Source organism: Clytia hemisphaerica, unplaced genomic scaffold, assembly GCF_902728285.1.
Source record: "Clytia hemisphaerica strain Z4C2 unplaced genomic scaffold, Clytia hemisphaerica genome assembly, whole genome shotgun sequence".
NCBI lineage: Eukaryota > Metazoa > Cnidaria > Hydrozoa > Leptothecata > Clytiidae > Clytia > Clytia hemisphaerica.
In genome coordinates, this window is record NW_027103498.1 from 718,428 (window position 1) to 740,224 (window position 21,797).

Here is a 21,797-nt window from a genome sequence, read left to right on the forward strand (position 1 = left end):
ACAAAGAATAACCATCTCTGATAGTGAATGATGGATTGAGTGTACTGTCTATGAACTGGACGCTTTTTAGTCGAATGTACTAGAAAAGTTACGTCACGTGACGTAATCTAATCTAGTGACGTGTTCTTATTACATAATTAATGGGCTTGATGTAATCCAATGACGTAAGAATCTTGAGCGACTGGTTTCCATCCGAAGGTCAAACCACCGTGTGGTCGTTCATCCTCTAATAACGAGATACGTTCCACAATCAGTGCTAGTATGAAAGCCAACAAAGAAAGAACAACACCGAACCACGCGATGACGTACGTCCAGCCATACGTCAAATAGTCAAGCTTCTCATCTTGCGCATAATGTGTAAAAACGGCCACACCGCTCAACATGAAAGCGAAGGATAAAAAGGTGGTTGCTGAAATCAGGTATAAAAACATTCGATCGATAATAAGTTCGATGATGGACAAGAGAACGGCTACTAAGGCTAAAATACATCCAAGAATACATAAGGCTTGAGAAGCTTTCAGAAGTTGATCGGTTTTGCGATAACTGATACATTTCGAGTTGTAGCAATACTTCCAAAGTCCATTATACGAGCGCCCGTTCTCGCTTTTCAGCCATACGTTACCGCCGATCGTGATACAAATGAAAATGAAAGCTATCGAACAGGTAAGAAATACCACCAGACGTTGTTTCACTTCCGTCCGCAGTTTCATAGTAAGTTTTAATAGTGAAGGGAAATCGTATAATGGTCGATTTTATTCTGCAATGTGTAGGTTCGATCTTCAGTTCTTCGTTTTTTTTTGAAAAATCCTTGAGTCAGTTCTTTTAAACTTATTTCACAGCTTTCTTCATCACATCTCAATTTCCTAATGAACTCATTCTTAACCCATCGACTTTTTTCCTTTTTAGTCTAACACTCAATGTGGCATTCAAGCCCAATCCTGGTCTTGCTCAACAAATATGTATAACCTCTATCAAATAAACATTATGAAGGACTAAAAATAACGGAAAATAAGCATATCAGAATATAAATAAGCCTATAGATATGAATTCATGGTCAAATAGAAACATTCCGCCTCAATCAAATACCATATTTATAAAAAAATCGGAATAAAATATTCATATATTTTACCAAATTTTGATAGAGACTCATCATGAATGGGTCGAGACAGAAGGCTTAAATATTCATGAGCAATGACTTTGTTTAAATGTTATTTATCGGAAGAAAAAAATACCCAGGCTGCTAAGAAAAGAAATTGTAAAATATTATTATAGAGGCATTGAAGTCCAATTTTTATCTCAGGCAAGTGGGAGTTAATAGTCTTGGAACATACTTAGTCGTAGAACGTTTTTAGTCCCCCTCCATGGATGATCTTTTAACACATTCACGGTAGTACACGTTCAAATGAAAAATCCGTTATGTGAAATGATTTAAAGATATAATCAGGTGGTTTGAGGTATTTGGCTAGCAAAATGTATTTTTTGCCTAACGAGTTTGTTAGTTGAGATATCGCAATTTGAAATTTCTTAAAATCGGACCTTACAGTACGTTGAAAATCTAATGCTTTCCTACTCTAAAAGTCGAACTTAAAAATTATTTTGAGGTTTTGCTCAGGACAATAGAAAGAATCCAAATATCTCAAACCATCTGATTATCCCTTCAAGATCAGGAGGACAAGCCGGTAGGTAACATTTGGGTTAAATTACAAAAACAGAAGATGCAATGATTGTAATAAATTATAGTAAACTTACTATGAAACAGTAGTTTGTTTGTTGATTAATAACGAAAAAAAAATTCTTGTATACAAATAAAAAATATGACTACTGTTTGTAAATCTTTTTTATAAATAAGGTATCTCTAATACAATCAAAATATAAAAAAACAAACCTAAATGCGCAAACAATGAAAAGACTATCAAAACTTGGAACTCATTTATCTGACTGTGTTGGGTAAAAAAGAAGAATCAATTTTCGAGCTGACCTATTTTGTGATTTAAAAATTTGAAACCAATGTGAATATACGGTTAGACACTCTGTATTTGCAAATCAGAAAACGACTTCTTCAGTTTCACCAGGGGAAAATGTATTCAACTTTGACGTTATGAACGGGCAAATATTTTTCAGAATTCGACTCTTGACACGAAACAGAAGGCTCTTTTTATACACCTTTTCGACCACGGTCAGACGCGTGCCACTTTATTATCTAATTACCCCCCCCCCTAAACTCGATCCAATACTTTTTTTATTGTCTATAGGTGCAAAAAAAAGACTGGGACGGTTTTAGGGTGGTAAAACGAACAAAAAAATGCCCGCTCGGCAATTGGCGGCTACGGTCGAAAAGGTGTATTGCATGTCAAAATCTCATCTTTATTTCCAGTAACCATTAACTGGGCGGATCCAGCCAGCATAGTGATATGAGGCCTAAACTTGATGATACATCTCGCTATTCCAGCAATTTTAGCTTTTTATACAGTCTTTACTTAGGGCTAAATAAAGCCGGGGCAGGTGGTTGCTGTACTGGGGCGGGTGGTTGTTGTAATGGGGCGGGTGGTTGTTGTACTGGGGCGGAGGGTTGTTGTACTGGGGCGGATTGTTGTTGTACCGGACCTGGAGGTTGCAGAACCGTAGCAATACTGTCTGGGTTGATTTGGCCACCCGTTGTGAGGCGTGTAAGGACCGCCCTTTCGGACATGTCAAGTCTATTTGTAATGGGCGGCATTTTTGCCAACGTTGTTGGAAGACGAATGACGTCATTCTTCATATCTGAGAGAATGGATTCTAATTGGTTGAGAACTTTATGAAGTACAGCATTTGCGGGTTTGTTGCCGGCTAACGATTCTTTGGATAAATGTTGGTGACTTTCCGCTAAACATTCCAACTCAGCAAACCTAGTTCAGGAAAGATAGGAGAGATTCGAGTCAAACATCAGACGCATAGAAAGCTTCAAAATAAGACGCTTTTCAACAAAGAACCATCAATGATGAGTTCGCATGGTTCGCATGCGTCACCAATGATAGCGTGTAATGTCATACACAAATCAAGAAAAAAATCTCTTAAAAGGCGCGTTACCTTGATTGAAGGCTCATGACTTGATGTGTAGTGCTCTGTTGAATATTTTTGAATGTGGAGCGTTTCATTTGTTCTTCGACAATCAAAGCTTGTTCAAGAAGTTTGAAACGTCTGGCAATAAACTTGTTCTTGTAGTCCAAAGTCACTGAGAAAGAAAAAATACAACGTTCATAAAATAAGATGTCGCTGCAGAACCCTGAATACTGCCCCGAAACGTCTCAGAATAGAAAAATCATAAAATCTCGACGACTTAAATAAAAAGCACCCGCAAGAAGATATCAAAAGAACTAAAGACTTATAGAGAAAATCCTCGATCATGATATCATTTGACGTGAGTGAAATCCCAACATGGTCAACTCGATAAAATCCTGACAGAGAAGCACGACTTACTTCTACTGAATGGTCGGTTGATTGTATCGAAACGAATGTCGTTCAAAATGTCTTGCCATCGACCATAACCATGACTGATCATTCAAAAAAACACAAGTTAAGGAGCAACGCAATTCTGGCCGAATGGCAGGATAGTTGAAATACACAAATTAGAAGCTTGTTTGACTCTTATATCTCACATAGCTAGACCTTTCAAAAAGATTAAATTTCACAGCAAATTGTAGAAAAAATTGTAAGACACTTTCTTGAAAAGATACACTACAACTCCAGCAAGGAGCCAATAATCATGGTAACGCCACCAAATATTATCAATTTTTCGCTTCTCTTCAGCCTCCCATAAAACATGGAGTTCCGTGAAACCACCGTCCGCAATATTGAACATAAACAGCGGTAAAGTGACGTCATTCACAACACGTGCTTCCGGAGCTTTCATAACAGGCACCGGAGCAGTTCCGGGCTGCGCACCTTCGGTCTTCGGTATTCCATCAGGCTTATGTATTGTTTCCGCTTTCGGAGCTTCCGTCGTAGGTGTTTCAGTTTTAGGTGTTGTCGCAGTATTTTCCGGCTTAACGTCTTTTGTTTCGGTGGTTTCAGTAGAACCGTTGACTTCCTTTTTAAGCTCACTGGCAACCTTTTCACCATTCACTTTCTCTTCTCCGTTCGCCTTGGAATCAACAGGAGATTCATCGACGTCCATTTTCTCACTCGTTGCTTCCTTGATACCATTCTCCTTGGGAGTCTTCTTTTCTTCACCATCAACTTCCATTGCTTTCGCTTCTTCACTCTCTTTCTTCTCTTTCTTTTCGCCACCTTCCTCCTTTTCGCCAGTTTCTTCTTTTTCGTCTTTCACGACAGCTTTCTCAGACTTTTCCTCTGGAGGTTCTTCGTCTTTTTTCTTTCCGTCAATGTTTTTATCTCCTTCTTTCACGTTCTCTTTATCTCCTTCTTTCGCGTTTTCTTTATCCCCATCCTTCTCTTCGTTCGTTGCGTTACTCGCCTCTTCCAGTTTCTTCGATTTGTCTTCAGGGTCATGATTCGCATTGCGGATTTCGTCAGCAAGTTTTTCGAGAGAAGGCGGGTGGTCTGAGATATGTTGTTGAAGAACGTTTTGTAGAAATGTGTTGATACTGGAATATTCTTCAACCTGCAAAATTCAAACGAAAATTCGTCAGTATTTTATCTTGACATGCTTGGTCAACGATCATTATACACGTGTTGTGTGTGAGTGATCCACTCCAGATTTCAAAATAAACGCTTTGTAATCAGAAAGAAGGGGCTTCCACTGAAAAACGAGCTTTTTCCATTGGACATCTAGCTAAAGAGAGCATAAACCTATTGGGTTCTTAATTGTTATAAAAATGTTACAGTAAATTTCCATACTTTAAACCAGGATTTTTTGAAAGTAGTTTCTGGAATCAGATTTCAACCAAATGTTTTACATGAAATGGGCTCTTCCAGAAGAAAATTCGTTCATCATTATTTTTTTCATGAATTACCCCTGGACATTTTGATTTTTAACCCCCTGGACACGGGTTATACCCCTGGACAAACATCAAATCAACCCCGTGGACACAAAAAATTACCCCTGGACATTGGAATTTGCCCCCTGGACATTGCAATTTTTTGGTATTTTTTCACTACCCCTGGACAATTCATCCTCCACCCCCCATGAACGGATTTTTTCTGGAAGAGCCCAATCGTGAGGGAAACGAACCTTTCGTCTGATCAAGCTCATGATACCAACTCTTGAGAGAACTTGCAACCGATTGACGCCTTCTCTTGGTACACCATCACTGTATGCTTCCGCCTTGTTGTCGTGCATTGGTTCACATAAGTGACGCAGAAACATTGACGTGTACGCTCTAAATGGAGAAATGTTAATCATAGAACACAGAATGATGCAAATAATAGACAATCCTTGCGAAGTTTCTGCTTTTGATTTCAGAATTTGCTACAGATATCTCCAACAATGTCAGTCGGGACACATTACAAAGAACAATTCAGACTGTCCGTTCCCTAACGTCTAACTACTAAATAATGGCCTCAAAATGGAAGCAACGAAAAGAGACGGAACGAATACTTACTGGAAAGCCTTTTCAGTTTTGCCTCTCAGATTGTGAATACACCTGAAAACGGTAAAGTTGCTGTAAAAGATTTAAATATTGAAGTATCAATAAATCAATACTGTGTTTGTACTGATAAAATACTCGGTATTACCTCCATATTGAGAAAAATAAAAATAAACATGGCTGGTGAATTTGGGCCGTGAAAAAAAGAAGAAAAGATTTTAACTTTTTTGTTAAAAACTACATTTCGGTCGGTTCAAACTATTCAAAATATTGACAAACTGTAAACATGTTACATCCTTACCACTTATCTCTGGCAGTTTTGAAATCTCTTGGAGGTAGACCATATCTCATGACAGCAGTGAGGAAAGCACGGCGTTGCCGAGGATTGAATCCATACACTTCAAGTTGATTGCCTACTTTGGCCAGAAGAGGAGGTAAGACATCCCGCTCCCTGAATTTCTTCTGGCGAGCTATGGTAGAGTAAAAATTAAAAGATTATTATAAGGATATTAGATGTACAAGATGACTTTCCAAGACAATACACGAGACAAATCATATTATAGTTTTCTATTTTGAAAGTAGGCTCACGATAAGGGAAAAGAAGCAAAGTACGATGAGAAAGAACGTACTGTGTGAGCGCTTTTAAGGGCATTGCCAAACTTTTTAATAATACTTTCTCCGGAAAAGGCATGCTCTATTAAGCATCAATGAGAAAGCTATGTTCCAGTACACGGATAAAGAACACAAGAGTTACTGTAACATACCAGTTAAATTGGAAGTTTCTTCTTCAGACCCATCGGAATCGTCAACCAATTCTGAAGCATCGAAGTCAGAGTCATCGTACCCTGAAAGTAATGGTTTTATAATTCAGCTCCGACCAGCATGATTGCAGAAAATGGTGGAAACAAAGGAAATGTAATTTCTATAGTTTTAATCAAAGAAGTGCAAAGTAGTGTTGGTTAGCCTGGCTTAGTAAAATGTGAAGAAAGGATTGGATGAGAATACAATGGTACAGTAAAAGTAAAGTGAACTTGAAAGATGTCAAAATAACTTACTTACATTCTCAGGAAAACCTTTCTTTCACTCTTAAAACTCTTCAGTCTCCCAAGCTTGCACTTTTAATTCATCTTTTGCTCATTATAAAAACTTTACATAGACTAGACTCTGCTCTCAAACAATTACCTATAAACCTTTTGTAACTGAAATTTTTCTTTCTATTTTTTCTTTGTAGCTGCATGTATCTTATTCCTGCAAAAATAAACAACAAAGAAATAAGCTTCAGACGATATTCCTTTCAAACAAAATACTATAAATCAAACCGGCAAATTAAAGCGATCAGGGAAAAGTCCCAAAGACAAAGTAGAACCCAAAACGAAAAAGAGACCGAGTCAAAATTTTCAGTATAAACGACGAATTACTCGATTTTCCAAGCCTAGAAATTCTTATAATTTTGCTGACGATCTTTGATATATAGGTTCTTTTCAAGACACTTGTCCGAAAGAAAAACCTTGAATTTTTATGGTTCGTTGATTTTATTTTGTGTTGTATGAAAAGCAAATGATTTTGGAGAATAATGTTTGAGTGTCATACTACCATGCTGTTTGTGTCTTGAAAACAACTGGCCCTTTGCAACTCATGATTTTTTTATATAGCATGTCTCTCTCAAAGAAAAGAGGAGTGGGTTGACACATCCAAAGATAGTGAAAACCTTGAACTGTGTCATACAATAAGAAGATTGTATCCACAGTTTTCACATGCATGTGTTTAGTCAAAATCAACAATCTATGGTGCTTTACAGATACATTATTGCACTTATATAACTAATCCAGAATTAAACGCACGGAAAACGAACGCGACAATTTATAAACGCGAAAAGGAAGGGTTTTCGAAAGTTACCTTGGATCAAATTTTGTTAAACAGTTGTAATGAACGCGACCGTAACCAATTCGCGTTAATAACTTTATTAGTCATATAAATGCTAGACAGATATACTGACAAATACTGTAATGTCTAAATTTCTTTTTTGAAACGATCTGTAGTATGTTGGAATAACAGAGAAATCGAGTTTCACCTTGACGAATCTTGGTTTCAGCAGCAAGTGCGCCATCACTGTAATTCACCTAGTGAATAAGAAAAAAATCGTTATAAAAAATTCATATATATATAATCAAGGCTTTTGGCATTTGATATCAGTTATTTCTAGTTTCATTCGTTGATATCTTTTTGTTTCTTTAGACATTCAATCGACCGTAGTACAGTGGTAGAGCATCCGGCTACGGTTCGCAAGGTTGTGGGTTCAACCCCCAGCCGGGTCATACCAAAGATTTCCAAAATGGTACTTGATGCCTCTCTGATTGATGCTCAGCAACTAAGAGAAGGATCAAGGGTAAGTGGAGAAATCCAGGGAGAAAGAGTGGCGCCCTCCCCCCTACCTTCGGGTAGATAGCTATCGAAAGAGGAGCCTTCGGGTCGCCTCCGACTGCGGTCGCAGACTTACTTAGACATTCAATTCAGAAACTCTTGAATATTGGACATGTCAGTTACCTGTTTGCGAACACGTTTCCCTTTACCAAGTGTGCTTGCTATATATTCTTGTTCCTGTTCGTAATGATGACGCAACAGTTTTTCCCAATATGTGTTGTCAATCACTTCCTCTTGCTGGAAAGAAAGAGAGAGATTTGAAAATTTTGTGTCTGTTAAAGATTTTTCTAAAAAACTAATCGAATTGTGACTTGATTTGTATTGTTGATTTGAAAATTTGACCTGTCAGTTTGCGTTCAATATTCTGAAAAACTAATCTAACCGTGACTTGTTTTGTGTAGTTGATATCAACCATATCAACTGAAGAAATAAAAAGTCAGAACTCAAAAAGGGGACTGGCTCAAAACCAAACTTGCAAATCAAAAACTTTCTGGACAGCAACAAACCTTGAGAACTTCCACGTCGGGTTCATCTTTATCTTTCACAGTGTAGTTAGCAACCTAGTTGGAAAGATAATACGAAAAATCAAACAAAAGAAAAGTAAAGAAATTGTACGAGTAAACAAGCAACATGCTGAATGGACCTACCTGATGATGAAGGTTAGATAGCAATGCGAAAAGAAAAATTAAAAAATCAGTCAAAAAATATTATAGCGTTTAGCGAAAATGCATAACGCAATAAATTCATCATTGATTGTTGATGGGGGGAGAGGGAAGGGTTGTAGGGGAAAAATAAATAGAAAGTTCTGGTCGCAAAAATCAGTTTTATTGACAATTGAATCATGCTTATTGATGGTGAGCATTGTTATCAATAATGTTTTTGTGTGAAAAACATAGAAATACAAGGAAAAAATCTAATGAAAATCTTCAAAAACGGAGATTTCCGGCATTTTCAACCGAAAAAAAAATTTCTAAAAAAACGAACTCAGCCATGTTTTGCGCATTGCATTTTCTGCAAAAAATCAGAAAAAACTTTTGATGAAAATTCGAGAAAATGTAAAAAAGCCGGTTTTTCCGGCATATTTCCGGCATTTTTCGGCCGGAAAAAATGTTTTCCTAAAATCGGGCTCCGTCACATTTTAGGTATTGTCATATTGCATCAGTGTGCAAAATTTCATAAAAAAATATAAAGTACAGCTCGAGAAATACAAGAAATACTGTCTTTCCGGCAAAAAGAGGTTGTTCCGGCGATTTTTAAATAGCTCCGGCTTCAATAATCAATTTTATTGAAAATTGAAACATGTTTGATGGTGGGCATTGCTATTAATAATGTTTTTGAATGAAAAAACAACCAATTGTAAGGAAAAAGTCCAATGAAAATCCAGAAAAACGGCGATTTACGGCATATTTACGGCATTTTCGGCCGGAAAAAAAATTTCCTCAAAAATCAAACTCGACCATGTTTTGAACAATATTAATACGCATCTTTGAGCAAAAAATCAGAAAAAACTAATGATAAAATCTCGAGAAAATGCCAAAAAACAGTTTTTCCGGCATATTTCCGGCATTTTCGGCCGGAAAAAAATGTTTTTCGAAAATCGGGCTCCGTCACTTTTTAGGTATTGTCATTTTACATCAGTGTGCAAAATTTCATAAAAAAATATAAAGTACAGCTCAAGAAGTTCAAGAAATACTGTTTTTCCGGCGAAAATCGGCTGTTCCGGCGATTTTTTAGAAAGTTCCGGCTTCAAAAATCATTTTTATTGACAATTGAACCATGCTTGATCGTGGACATTGCTATTAACAATGTTTTTGTGTGAAAAAAACAACCAATTATAAGGAAAAAGTCCGATGAAAATCTGCAAAAACGGCGATTTCCGGCATATTTCCGGCATTTTCGGCCGGAAAAGAATTTTTCTCAAAAATTGGACTCTGCCATGTTTTGGGCATTGCTAATACGCATCTTTGTGCAAAAAATCTGAAAAAACTAATGATAAAATCTCGAGAAAATGCCAAAAAACCGGTTTTTCCGGCATACTTCCGGCATTTTCGGCCGGAAATGATTTTTTTTCGAAAATCGGGCTCCGTCACATTTTGGGCATTATCATTTTGCATCATTGTGCCAAAAATCAGAAAAAACTAATGAGCCAATCTCGAGAAAAGCTGGTAACAGACGGACAGACGAACGGACGAACGGACAGACGAACGAACGGACATCGGTTAATTTATAGGACCTCCAAGGTAGGTCCAAAAAGGCCTATGGACGAACGAACAATTATCACTTTAGGTTATAAGCTAGAAAATTCCGTTTGTGATTAAGTAATTGTTTAATAATAGGAATAAGGATAACTGGAAGTTGTTTTCACCCTTTAAAGACTGCAAACCAAAAAGATTACTGTAGGGTTTCATATTAAAGTGACTTACCTTGAAAGAGGAGAGATACTCATCCATGCCACCTTCTTTTTCTTGGATTCCTTCTTTCGAACGATCCAACAACAATTCGATTGCTTTGTCATCGTAAACAATACGCCCATCATTTTCCTCTAAAATGACGTGAAATTACAACGATAAGAACATCATCACGTATTAAGACCATGTTCGCACGTGACGGTTCCGTTCCACGAAATGAAATAAAGCCATTCTATTGATTACATTCAAGTGTTACGTCACTTCTAACCAATAGAATGGCTTCATTCCGTTTCAGAGCAAAACGGAACCGTCACATGCGAACATGGTCTAAGTAAATTGGAAAACTCCTGAATAATCCTGGGAAAAGTCTACTAAGAACTAAGTTTCATATAAGAGACTCTGTCTCGCCTTCGTTTGATGTAAGAAATGACAATCAGTAGACGGAAAGTTGATAGTTTCAATCATCTTTGCTTAAATAAAGTTAATTGAAGTTGACAAGAAGGAAATGTAGATCTAAACAAGAGCTTTTTAAGAGTCGAAAACCATAATTTATCAAAAACTGGAAAGGCAGATTATTACAGTATAAATATACTCTTTCAAATCATAAGCTTAGCAATAGAAAGAGATAAAGTTTCATACCATCATCTTTGAACATCTCCTCAGTTCCAAACTTGAGGATATCATCCAGTTCTCTCTTAGACATTGTTTGTGCAGCTTTGGAACCTAGACCTGGTCTTACAACCAAATGTGTTAACATCATTTTTCGTTTGGCAACCTAATAGTATCAAAGACATTATTTATTACAATACAAAGCAATGGGCGACAGATCTTCACAAAATAATATCAAAAGTTCACAGAACTGCACAAGACTGCACAAATATCTTGGAGAACAAATATGACTTGATTTCATCTTGATTTCCTCATTTATGTTCTAAAGGAATAAATACAACTTTTATACAATGAAGATACTGCTGAAAGGCCAGATAAAAAGTAATTAAACGACATACTTGAGTAATTCTTTCTTCAACAGTTCCTTTGGTGACAAATCGATAGATCATAACTTTGTTTTGCTGACCAATCCTGTGAGCTCTGCTGAAAGCTTGGATATCATTATGAGGATTCCAGTCAGAGTCGAAGATGATGACAGTATCTGCAGTTGCCAGATTGATTCCAAGACCTCCGGCACGTGTTGAAAGAAGGAATGCAAAAATGTCAGAGTTGGGTTGATTGAAACGATCAATAGCTGCTTGTCTGACCATACCCGTAATTGTGCCATCAAGTCTTTCATATCGCCACACGTGGCCCTCAAAGAAATCTTCCAATAGATCAAGAACTCTTGTCATTTGTGAGAAAATCAACACCCGATGACCTTGTGCTTTCAATTTCTGCAGCATTTTGCACATCAAGACAAGTTTCCCACTCGCTTCTGTTAAGGCTTTGACTTCAAATGCATTGGTTTGATATCTTGGAGCCTGAAGAAAAAAAAATAGTTTTAATAGCTTTTCATTAAACCACGACGCACCAGAAAAAGCAATGCAATAATTTCCAAGAAAATTGAATTCAGTTTTTACCCTCATAATATCAACTATCATTTCGAATTTTTTTTTAAATACATCAAAATCAGGGAGGACCTGTTTGTTTGTCAATAAATGCGAAAACAGTCACTTTACCTCGGCAGCAGCAGTAGCAAACAAATAGGGGTGATTACAACATTTTTTCAATTCCATAACAACATTCAATAACGAGACTTGTGCTGATCCTTTTGCATTCAATGCACCGAAATTCTTTGTTAGAATGAACTTGTAAAATTTCCTGAAAGAGAATTTATAACGTATGGAGCAATGTACTGAATGTATTGTCAAAAATTTTCTTTAGGTACTAAAACAATTATGTGGTAAGATGGGCAAGACGCTACAGGATTGTAATGTTTTACTAGAAGAACGGAAAAGATCTTCAAAATGGAAAAGAGATCTTCCTCTTATATTCTAAGTGTTCTTGTAAAAAAATGCCACCAAGTACAAAAACAAATATAATAATTAAAAGAAAATGAACTTACTTTTGCATAGGACTGAGTTCAACGCGAACAATAAATTCACTTTTGGTCGGCATTCCTTTCAACACGTCAGCTTTCAACCGACGCAACATGTGCGGTCCCAACATTTCATGCAACTTTTTGATCTGTACAGAAAAAGAACGAACCACAAGTTAAATGTAGTTCAATCAATACAATGTTTACCTTATTACACTTATGCAACTATTCAAGTTATCAACGCGAATTGCTGGTTACCCTCGCGTCAATTAAATTACAACCATTAATCAAGATTTGGGCCAAGGTGAATTTGGAAAACTCTGCCCAGCCCTGCCTTTCGCATTAATAAATTGGCGCACTCATTTTCCCGCGTTAAATACATGATATCCAAATTTTATTAACCACACAATTAACCACTTAAAAAATTTCTTCTTCAAAAGACTAACCTGGTCTTCTTTACCAATGTCTTCAAATTCTGCCAAGAATGTTTCTCGTTGTCTGAAAATGGACAAAAATATTTTCAACAAATTAAGGTGAAACATGAAAATCAAATCTATACAAAACAAATTCTATAGGAAAACTAATTGATGACGTCAACTTACATGAATTTATCTGGGCATAAGAAATTCAATAAATGGAACAGTTCTTCAAGGTTGTTTTGTAAGGGTGTTCCAGTCAACAGAAGTGTGTAGCCAATACTGTAACCATTCATTGTTCGGAAGAACTAAGGTAAGAATTGATGAAAAAACTAGTCAGTTTAATAAACAAATGTAGCACAGCATTGAGAAAGACAAAGTAGTTAAACAAGCTACTGCCAGAAAGCTTCAAACCTTGAAACAAAAACGAAATTCTCAACTTTAACATGTATAAATTTAGTTCTCACCTTAGATTGGTTATTTTTCAATCTATGAGCTTCATCAATGACCAAGACTTTCCAATTGATAGATTGCAAAGTAGCAGCATCAATAGCAACCAACTCATAAGAAGTCAAAAGTGCATGGAATTTCACTGGTGTTCCCGACTTCATTTTGTAGGCTTTGTGACCTTTCCGAATGTTATCTTCATCAAAACACATCTCGTAATTTCTAAACAAATAGAAATGAGGAAGAGTAATAAAGACTGATATAGGTAATATTTCTATTATTATGTGATTTGGTAGGTACTCTTTTTTACGTCATATGTATGGATGGCTAGTTTTTGGTTAGTGAAAAAAAATTATTAGGAAATGTTGTGACAAAAGATAACCATTTTACTTTGCGGGCATCAAGAAAAAGTTGCGTTTTTAATTGTAAGTAATATGTAAGAAAATTCAAACCGGATGACAACTCTGTTTTCACGATGTCCAGTATAGGTCACACAATACATGTCAGGTGCCCAGAATTCAAACTCGCGCTCCCAATTGACAAGTGTTGAGAGAGGAGCACAGATTAAGAATGGACCATCACAGCGACCTTCTTTGAATAAAGAGTTGAGATAAGTAATGGTTTGGATAGTCTTTCCAAGACCCATCTCATCAGCAAGAATTGTGTTTTCACGCTGCCCCCATGAATAACGGATCCAATTGATACCCTCAATTTGGTATTCATGCAATCTACCACCAGTATCTGTAATAAACTTTGGTTGCTCTTCAAAATTGTATTCATTTGGTTTGATGTCTAACTCCCAGCCATCTCTTTTTTTGGATGCTTTGTTCTTCGACTTTTGCCTCTTTTTGTGTGCTGTCCTGGAAAAAGAAGAAGGAGATTAGAGAACTTGTTAAAACTGTTAAAGACTGACAAAATAAACAATAGGATATTAAAGAGAGTGATCTAACGGAGCAGAGATGCTGCAAATGGAATTTTAATGACTTTACCTCAAGTTATTGTAGTCATCAATCATCTTTTGAAAGTCTCTGGAAAAAAAAAATCAGAATTTATAAAAAGAAATCTATACTTTTGACTGTGTCTCAATAACTCTATATCAAGGGGGGATTGCTCATAGGTTAAGCTCAAGATAAAATAACATCATAATAATTTCAAAGTCAATTAGGGAGAGATAGCAAAACATACGGGATATCTTTATTGTCCTCATCAGATTTGAATTCCCAAGTGGCTGCGTCATAGCCTATCTCTTTCCATTTGACGAGATATTGAGTTCCTCCTTGTTTTTTCAAATCTCTGAAACGGATAATTAAAACATATATGAATATCTAATAGACTAGGATGATTCAATTGCTAGCCTTTCCAGCGCGTCACAATAAATGTATCCGTACCTGTGCCAAATAATACGGTGCATTTGAAGCCACTCAGGTTTGATTCCATATTGATAAAAACGTTGATCCATATTACGGAGATGTTCCTTTTCATCAACATTGATATCTTCGCCTCCCTCGACTGTCCCTTCTTCAGTCATTGGTGGATCATTCATGTCATTTTTACGGCAAAAGAATCGATACAAGGAAACATGAAATTTCTCAATCTAAAATGAAAAATTGGCTTATCAACCTTCCACTGTTCACCCCTTTTTTGATCATATTAATTAAGATAATATCATAGGGTCCTCTAGGGTCCAGGTACCCCCAAAAAATTTAGGTACCCCCAATCATTTTGGTACCCCCAAAATTTTTAGAATTCTAAAGTAGCCCCCCCCCCTACTTTGAGTTGCCCCCCTGTTTTATTGTTAAAAATGCAATAAAGGATTTTTTGCTCTTTTGTCATTAATCCTGGGAAAATACTTCCATGGTGAATATCACTATTTTTTCCAACAAATTCAAGGGTTTCAATGGTCATTTTCTACTAATTTTCCAGGGTTTCAACAAGTTCCAAGGGTTTTTTACCACAAACTTTCAATGGATTCTAGTTGATCTTTGCTAGTTTTAGAGGATTTCAAGGGGAAATCTGTAGACAGTAAGAGAAAGGTTGAGTTTTCAACTCTCAAGGTTGAATCCTCAACTCCCTTAAAATGCATAAAGGGGTATAAGACGTTTTCTTCAACAAAATCATAAAAATTTTGAAATCTTTCGGACAAATCAGTCTTTTCAATCCCCTTGATTTTGAACAGAACCTCAATAACATTCTTCAACAGTTACTTTCTTTATAGTTGTGGCAAAGGAGGGCCCACCTATAGTGGGCCCGACGGAAAAAATCTTTCATTTAGATTGGCTGAAATTGATAATTTTACAACCACTCATTCTTTCACCTAGACCTGCCCATCTCATATAACTCCAGTGGCACTTAACAGGTTAAAGGGTAAATAAACCCCTTAAAAATGAGCGTGGAATATCCCTTGAATCTCAGAGGTTCCACAAGTATGTTTTCTCATTTAAATTTACTAATGTTTGTATCCCACGCAAAAAAAAAAAATTTGTATTTCTGAAAGTTAAAATGGCTGAAAATGGTCACAAAATTTCGAATTTTTAAAAAGGGTTTCAAGGGTACAAATATTGCACCTCAAGGGTTTCAAGGAAATTTTTAAGGGTAGGAAAAAAATCGAGGGTGTTGCAAGGAGTTCAAGGGTCGCTGACCACCATGATTTCATACAAAAACAACAGCCCCCGCCCCCACTTGTGAAAATGCAGGTACCCCCAAAAATATCAGGTACCCCCTAAATTTAAGAATACTTCCAGGTACCTGGCTTTTTTAACACTTTTGTTTTTTAGGTTCCCCCAAATCTCTGGAGGGGGGGGGTGGATCCTATGGATATAAGCAATTTTCTAAATTGTACTTTACACTCACTACCATTAGCTTAAGCAAAGGTCAACAAACGCATATAATAAAAGAGAAAATATTAACAAACCTGCAATTCATCAATCCAGTGACATTTCCAGTAAGACAAATTTGCATATTTGACAAAGAATTTGCGAACTTTATACGGTTCATCTTTTGCTCCATTAGCTACCTCTTCCGCTAAAAAAATCAATATATAATTTTAATTTAAGGCCTAAATTGGAATTATTGGTAATTCTTTATTGAATCCTCTTACAAAAGGATTGCGCGTGCTTCAATGGGATTAACTTAGTAGAGTAGTCAGGCCAGCTGGTGGATGTCTTGGTATGTGGGAAAATATCTCTGGGAGACTGGATTTATTTCATACTTAAAGTACTGATCCAACTGAGCAAAACCTTGAATTAATAGGGCTTCAAAAATTTAAGAAAATTACCTGTTGGTTTGTGTGTGTAGAATTTCCAGAACAAGATACGTTCAACCTTTTCTGGTAAATCATCCACTTTACACATTGGACATTTCCATTCACCTTCAGGCACAGATATGAGTTGGGGCTTCACACAACGCATGTGATAAGTACCAGGACAGAAATCACAACAAAGCAATTCACCGCCATCTTTACAGATTTTACAATAATCACCATGGAAAGTTTCTTCTTCATCTTCTTCTTCCTCAATTTGTCCATTCATCTCTGCCTGAAAAATATCAGAAGGTAAACAAAATCAGACTCAGATTTGGTTCAAAATGGAAAATAAAGTTTCAAATATCCTTTTCACATTAAGCATTAGTTACAACTGGCTTGATTATGGACAGGATATTCTTAACTAGACGCAGACTTATAAATTTCTTCTATCAAGGTTTCTTATTGTAAATGAAGACTGTTTATAAAACTAAAAGCTTTGTAATATTTATATCAAATTCTAACATTTTGAAAGCAATGGTATAAAAATTCTAACAAGTGTTTTTGAAAACTAAATTTGATAACCAATCAAAAATATCTTACCACACATTTTGGGCAGCTCCATTGTCCTTCAGGTACTTCATCCAAGGGTGGATCAAGACATGTCATATGCCATGAACAGGTACAAGTATCACAAAGTAAAATATCACCTCCTTCTGCACAAACATCACAAACTGAATTATGTTCTGGTTGCGCTGGAGGACCATCTTTCTTTCCCCCTAATATTACAAAACAAAAACAAAAAACAGATGACTTTGTGTTCTTGGTTTTTATGTGTGATAACAATCTTAATTTTGACAGAATCATATTTTGTACACTTTCTTTTTTATCATGGGGAAACCATGTCAGTATAATCAAAACTTGGAGAGTGGTTTATAACTGCAAGAATTTAGTGTAATAAATACCAATTTAGAGCCCAAGTGAATATAGAAACATTCATTCTAATTGACTTGTTTACCTTTCTTTCCTGCAGCTTTGGCCACTCGGGCAGCTTGAGCAGCTGCAGCAGCTGCAGCTTTTTTGGCTTTCTTCTTTTCTTGAATTTCTTTTGTATTTTTGTCCTTTTTTTGGCGTCCTTTTTTTGGCGGGTTTCTTTTTAGAGTTAGCCTCTTGACTACTTTCATCCTGATCATCTTGGCCAAGGTCATCAAGATTGATATCATCTAAATTGACCAAACCCTGTCTTGCTGTTTTCTTGGACTGTCTGGAAGTTTTGCGGTCACCAGCCTAGGATGGAGTTTAAAATAGCATAAGTAGATCATGATACTAAGATTAAGAATTCCTTACGTGGTTCTTTGACTGTCAGAAAAGACAATGAATAATTAGAGGATGATTTAACGGGGAAAGAATTATAATGTGAAGTTTGAATATAAATACCCTGTAAACTTTATTGCCTCTTCGCATGATTTTGAGTTTCAAATCACTTGGATCATCCTCCATGTAATCTTCATCACCACTTTCCTCGGCACCACTGTCAGCAATTTGCAAACTGTCAGGTGATGTTGGCTAAAAAAATAAAATTGAAAAGAGTATTAATGTATCGTAGAGTACAAAAAGACTTGCATCCCGTTAATTGGCTAGTATGTTTGAGACAAGGAGGTTGGAGAAATGAGTTCATTTTAATGAAAACTAGCAATGATCTTCAAAGATCATCAAATTCTGCAAGTTTTTGTTGTGATATTTTTTGGAATCTACATGAAATTTTTGATAATTTGGTAGGTCACATGCCTATGTTTTGAAAAAGTTTGTCCAAGGCTATTTTAAGAAAGGCTAAATTAAATTAGATACTAATCGATACGAAATTTCATCATATTTTATTTTATTATTCCTCCGATTTCAGATTTTAAAAAAGAAAAGAAAAAAAATTTTAAACAATTTTTATTTTTTTCCATCCTCCTGTCCAATACTTTTCCTCAAAATGTCCGTAAACCAGAAAATAAAAAAGTAATTGCCTTACCTCTTTTTATATTTAGCAATTTTTTATATGGTCCGTACATACATTTCTTTCACAGTCCCTCCTCTATTAAAAGATAAACCTACCATGCTACTCTTATCCGCATCAGAAAAAGGACTTGCTACAGCTTGGTTTTTCAGACGTTCAAGATCAGGAGTATCACTCCTGGTTTCCATACCATACAACTCTTTGAATTCACGCCATTTTGCACCAACCAGGGAGGTAACATGAAGTCCTGATGCATCAGGGTTAGATTCAACCACCTTCTTTCTGACGATTCTATTGAACTGTTTGTATGTGATATTTCCAATGAGATCATCTGGGATCTCAGCATTAACATCAATAAGATTATGAGTTTGACAGATAACTGCACTTTGGTTTACTGGCTCCTGACGTGAAAGGAAAAACATCAGTCTGATGAAATCTGAATAATTCATTTTTGAACAGGGATTTTTCTAAGTACTTTTGTCCATATACTGGCTAAAATACTCATATTATTAACATTTAAGATAGAGTTTTTGAAATTCAATCCAAAATAGGAAAGATATTTACTAGTAAAACTATACTTGTTTGTTGTTTACAAGCAAAAATAGCTAATATTATCAGTGCTGCAAATAACGGCCGGTGACCGGTAATTACCGGTCATTTCGTAGTTTCTACCCGCCATTCTGAAGCTCAATCTTTCATTTTGTCCGGTTAAAATTTAATTGCCAACTGAAATTTCCTTATTTGCAGCACTGATTATCTACACATAATATTCAAAAAACTTTGCCCTCTGACCCACAGCTTCATCAACTTACAGCTGGCTGAACAAATTCCCTTTTAGGCACATTAGAAACTCTATCTAAGTTTACAAAAACGGTGGCAGCTCAAAGCACTTAGAAAATTCCCTGTACTGTGTCAAAGTATAAAAGTTCATCATTTCTCCTCATCATTAGAAGGAAACCGCATTAGCCGAACATGATGAATTTTTAAAGCTTGCAACAAAGAGGCAACATTCAAATTTTTCGAGCACTATAAGAAATACCTTAAAGGAAGAAATTTTGGCGGAAAGAAAATTTGGCGGATTTGGCGGATTTGACTGAAATCCGCCAAATTAAGTTCCCGCCAAAAATTTTTTTTTCCGCCATCCGCCAAATTAAATTCCCGCCAAATTAAACATTTTGAAAATATGATCTCTTTCAAGTTGTTTTTGCTATTTTTTCGCTGTTTTGACGCCATTTTAAGGTTAAATTTTTAAGCGACCGCCAAATTAAATTCCCGCCAAATTTAGTTTTTTCGTCCATCCGCCAAATTAAATTCCCTCTGAAAAAACTTTTTTGGCCATCCGCCAAATTAAATTCCCGCCAACATTTCTTCCTTTAAGGTAGAACCCACAATTTGAATCTAAGCTCAGTTGTTGGGTTCACAAGGCATACTTACTTCTTCATTTGATTTTGCTTTCTTTGAGTCTTCAGCCTAAAATGAAATACATCATTCTCAGTCATTACACTAGTTAATGAGTTGATAATGTTTATTATTGCCAACCCAAAAAAATATCAGTGTTTTGACTGGTCGAGAGCATCGAGATACTTGCAATATTTCATATTTCTCTAGTATGGAAATATGACGCATTGACTTTTGGGGGACTGGGTAACAGCGAGAGAAAAATCAAAACAGCCGAAAAGAACTGACTTTCGGAGAAACTGACAGACTGACTTGCGAGTCAAAGGGAAAAACGCGACAAAAATATTTTCAGATTAACTTTTACTTTGGAGTTCTTCCATAAAAGACACTAAATCAAATCTGATGAACTAAGAAATTATAAAACTACTTGAGACCACCCAAATATTTTCAGCTTTTGGTATAAAATTTGTACGTGTGATAACCAAACAGTTTTTTATCAATGTATACAAAAAAACTTGAGATTCTTGAATGTTTGCCAATAAGATTTCTCATAACATAGCAAGGGAAGTGAAATGTCTTGTATTAAACCAAATGACGAGTGATTTTTATAAAAGTTCTCTCCTAATTCTCGTTCTCAACGAGGTCCTTGAATTTTCAACTCAATAATCATTACATCTTCCTTCTAAAATTCGAAACATTTAAAGCTTGACGATAATCAAGAAAGTATCCAAATTGTTTTGCTCTTGAAAAAATGTTGTTCTTTAACCATTATTACAAGCATACATTTCCATCATGGGACTCCTTTCCTCTACTATTCTTTTCTATGCATCAAAACAAAAATATAGAAAAAGTTATCAATCTGATTAATCCAATGATAAAGTAAACAATACTGTACACCATCTGCAATTTGAATTATCAATCAAGAAACTTTCAAATACATCTCTGAAAAATCTGCAACTTCTTCAAAACAAAACTTCTGGATCGAAAATGATAGAAAATTACTTCTCTGTTTTGTTTTTGTGTGAATATTTTTGGCGGGAACATATCGAATGATTTTTGTTCGAATCTAACGCTCGAATTAGATTTTCGAATAAAAACATTCGAAACTACACAGAAGAAAGAAGCAAGGCGGAAGTAAGTTTTAAAACAAAAGCAAAAAGAAATTTAAATCAGGACAATTTTTTTTGAGTCGATAATAAATTAGTTATCACATGACTTGTTAGTGCAATACTCGATATTTTACTCGTCCGAGATTTTACGGAAAAATCTTGGAGCTCGTAAAATATTTCTTGTATTGCCCTCAAAGTCATGCGATAACTAGTACATTTATCATGTATTTCTGCTTTATCAAATTTGAAGATGTGAAAGTTTTTCGGCCAGAATCAAGATTAAAAGACACTTTAGCAAGCACTTCATCATCGAGCACTTTGATTATTGACTAAAAGATAAACTGTATTTAGAGAAACCTTTTACATAAAAGAAAACTTACACCAGTAGTATCAACTTCATTCCTTTTTCTCTTCTTGCGAGAAACAACTTCTGTGTCACTCATCTTTATTGTAGTTAATTTATCTTATATCTACAAAATACAATTTGAATTGTAAAATACAAACAACATCTGACATTGACAGGAAGAAGAATGATGATGAATGTTTAAGACAAAAAAGCTTATTTCATTCTGAATTGAGGATGATCTGTATCCAGCTGTATCCAATCAAAGTCAATGATTGGGGTCCCTTTTTGCCTAAAAAAAAGTTAGTACCAAAAGGGTATGATTCGATTTTTCACCCAAATTTACTCAAATTTTGCTAAATGTTCCTTGCACTATAAGTAGTAGAGGGCATTTTGTAAAATCGCTCGACTTTTTTGTTAGAAGCACTTGTTATACATTTTTGGAAAGCTAAGGGGTAGGG

At 35.8% G+C, this 21,797-nt stretch overlaps 2 protein-coding genes across 3 annotated transcripts; both read right to left on the minus strand.

Annotated features, from left to right (window-relative positions):
• Window positions 1-137: 137 nt before the first annotated feature.
• On the minus strand, window positions 138-710 carry LOC136798818 (epithelial membrane protein 1-like). Its single transcript, XM_067055493.1, has one exon. The coding sequence runs from the start codon at window positions 708-710 to the stop codon at window positions 138-140; it is 573 nt and encodes a 190-aa protein (XP_066911594.1).
• Window positions 711-1,724: 1,014 nt separating this feature from the next.
• Window positions 1,725-21,470, minus strand: LOC136798806 (chromodomain-helicase-DNA-binding protein Mi-2 homolog). Of its 2 annotated transcripts, none has more exons than XM_067055480.1 (31): window positions 21,374-21,470; window positions 19,921-19,956; window positions 18,585-18,887; window positions 17,922-18,050; window positions 17,503-17,771; window positions 17,088-17,263; window positions 16,521-16,779; window positions 16,158-16,267; window positions 14,635-14,840; window positions 14,432-14,539; window positions 14,236-14,274; window positions 13,699-14,106; window positions 13,267-13,468; window positions 12,986-13,107; window positions 12,830-12,881; window positions 12,411-12,532; window positions 12,025-12,166; window positions 11,362-11,826; window positions 10,994-11,129; window positions 10,370-10,488; window positions 8,453-8,506; window positions 8,070-8,183; window positions 7,597-7,645; window positions 6,290-6,370; window positions 5,827-5,995; window positions 5,541-5,600; window positions 5,171-5,318; window positions 3,714-4,600; window positions 3,457-3,530; window positions 3,067-3,211; window positions 1,725-2,885 (listed from the first exon to the last, which is right to left on the minus strand). In XM_067055480.1, the coding sequence occupies exons 5-31, from the start codon at window positions 17,705-17,707 to the stop codon at window positions 2,474-2,476; spliced, it is 5,064 nt and encodes a 1,687-aa protein (XP_066911581.1). In that variant the 5' UTR covers window positions 17,708-17,771; window positions 17,922-18,050; window positions 18,585-18,887; window positions 19,921-19,956; window positions 21,374-21,470; the 3' UTR covers window positions 1,725-2,473. The 2 variants fall into 2 exon arrangements, with proteins under 2 accessions (XP_066911581.1, XP_066911580.1); XM_067055479.1 differs by having other exon boundaries at window positions 5,541-5,582; window positions 21,374-21,465.
• Window positions 21,471-21,797: the final 327 nt, after the last annotated feature.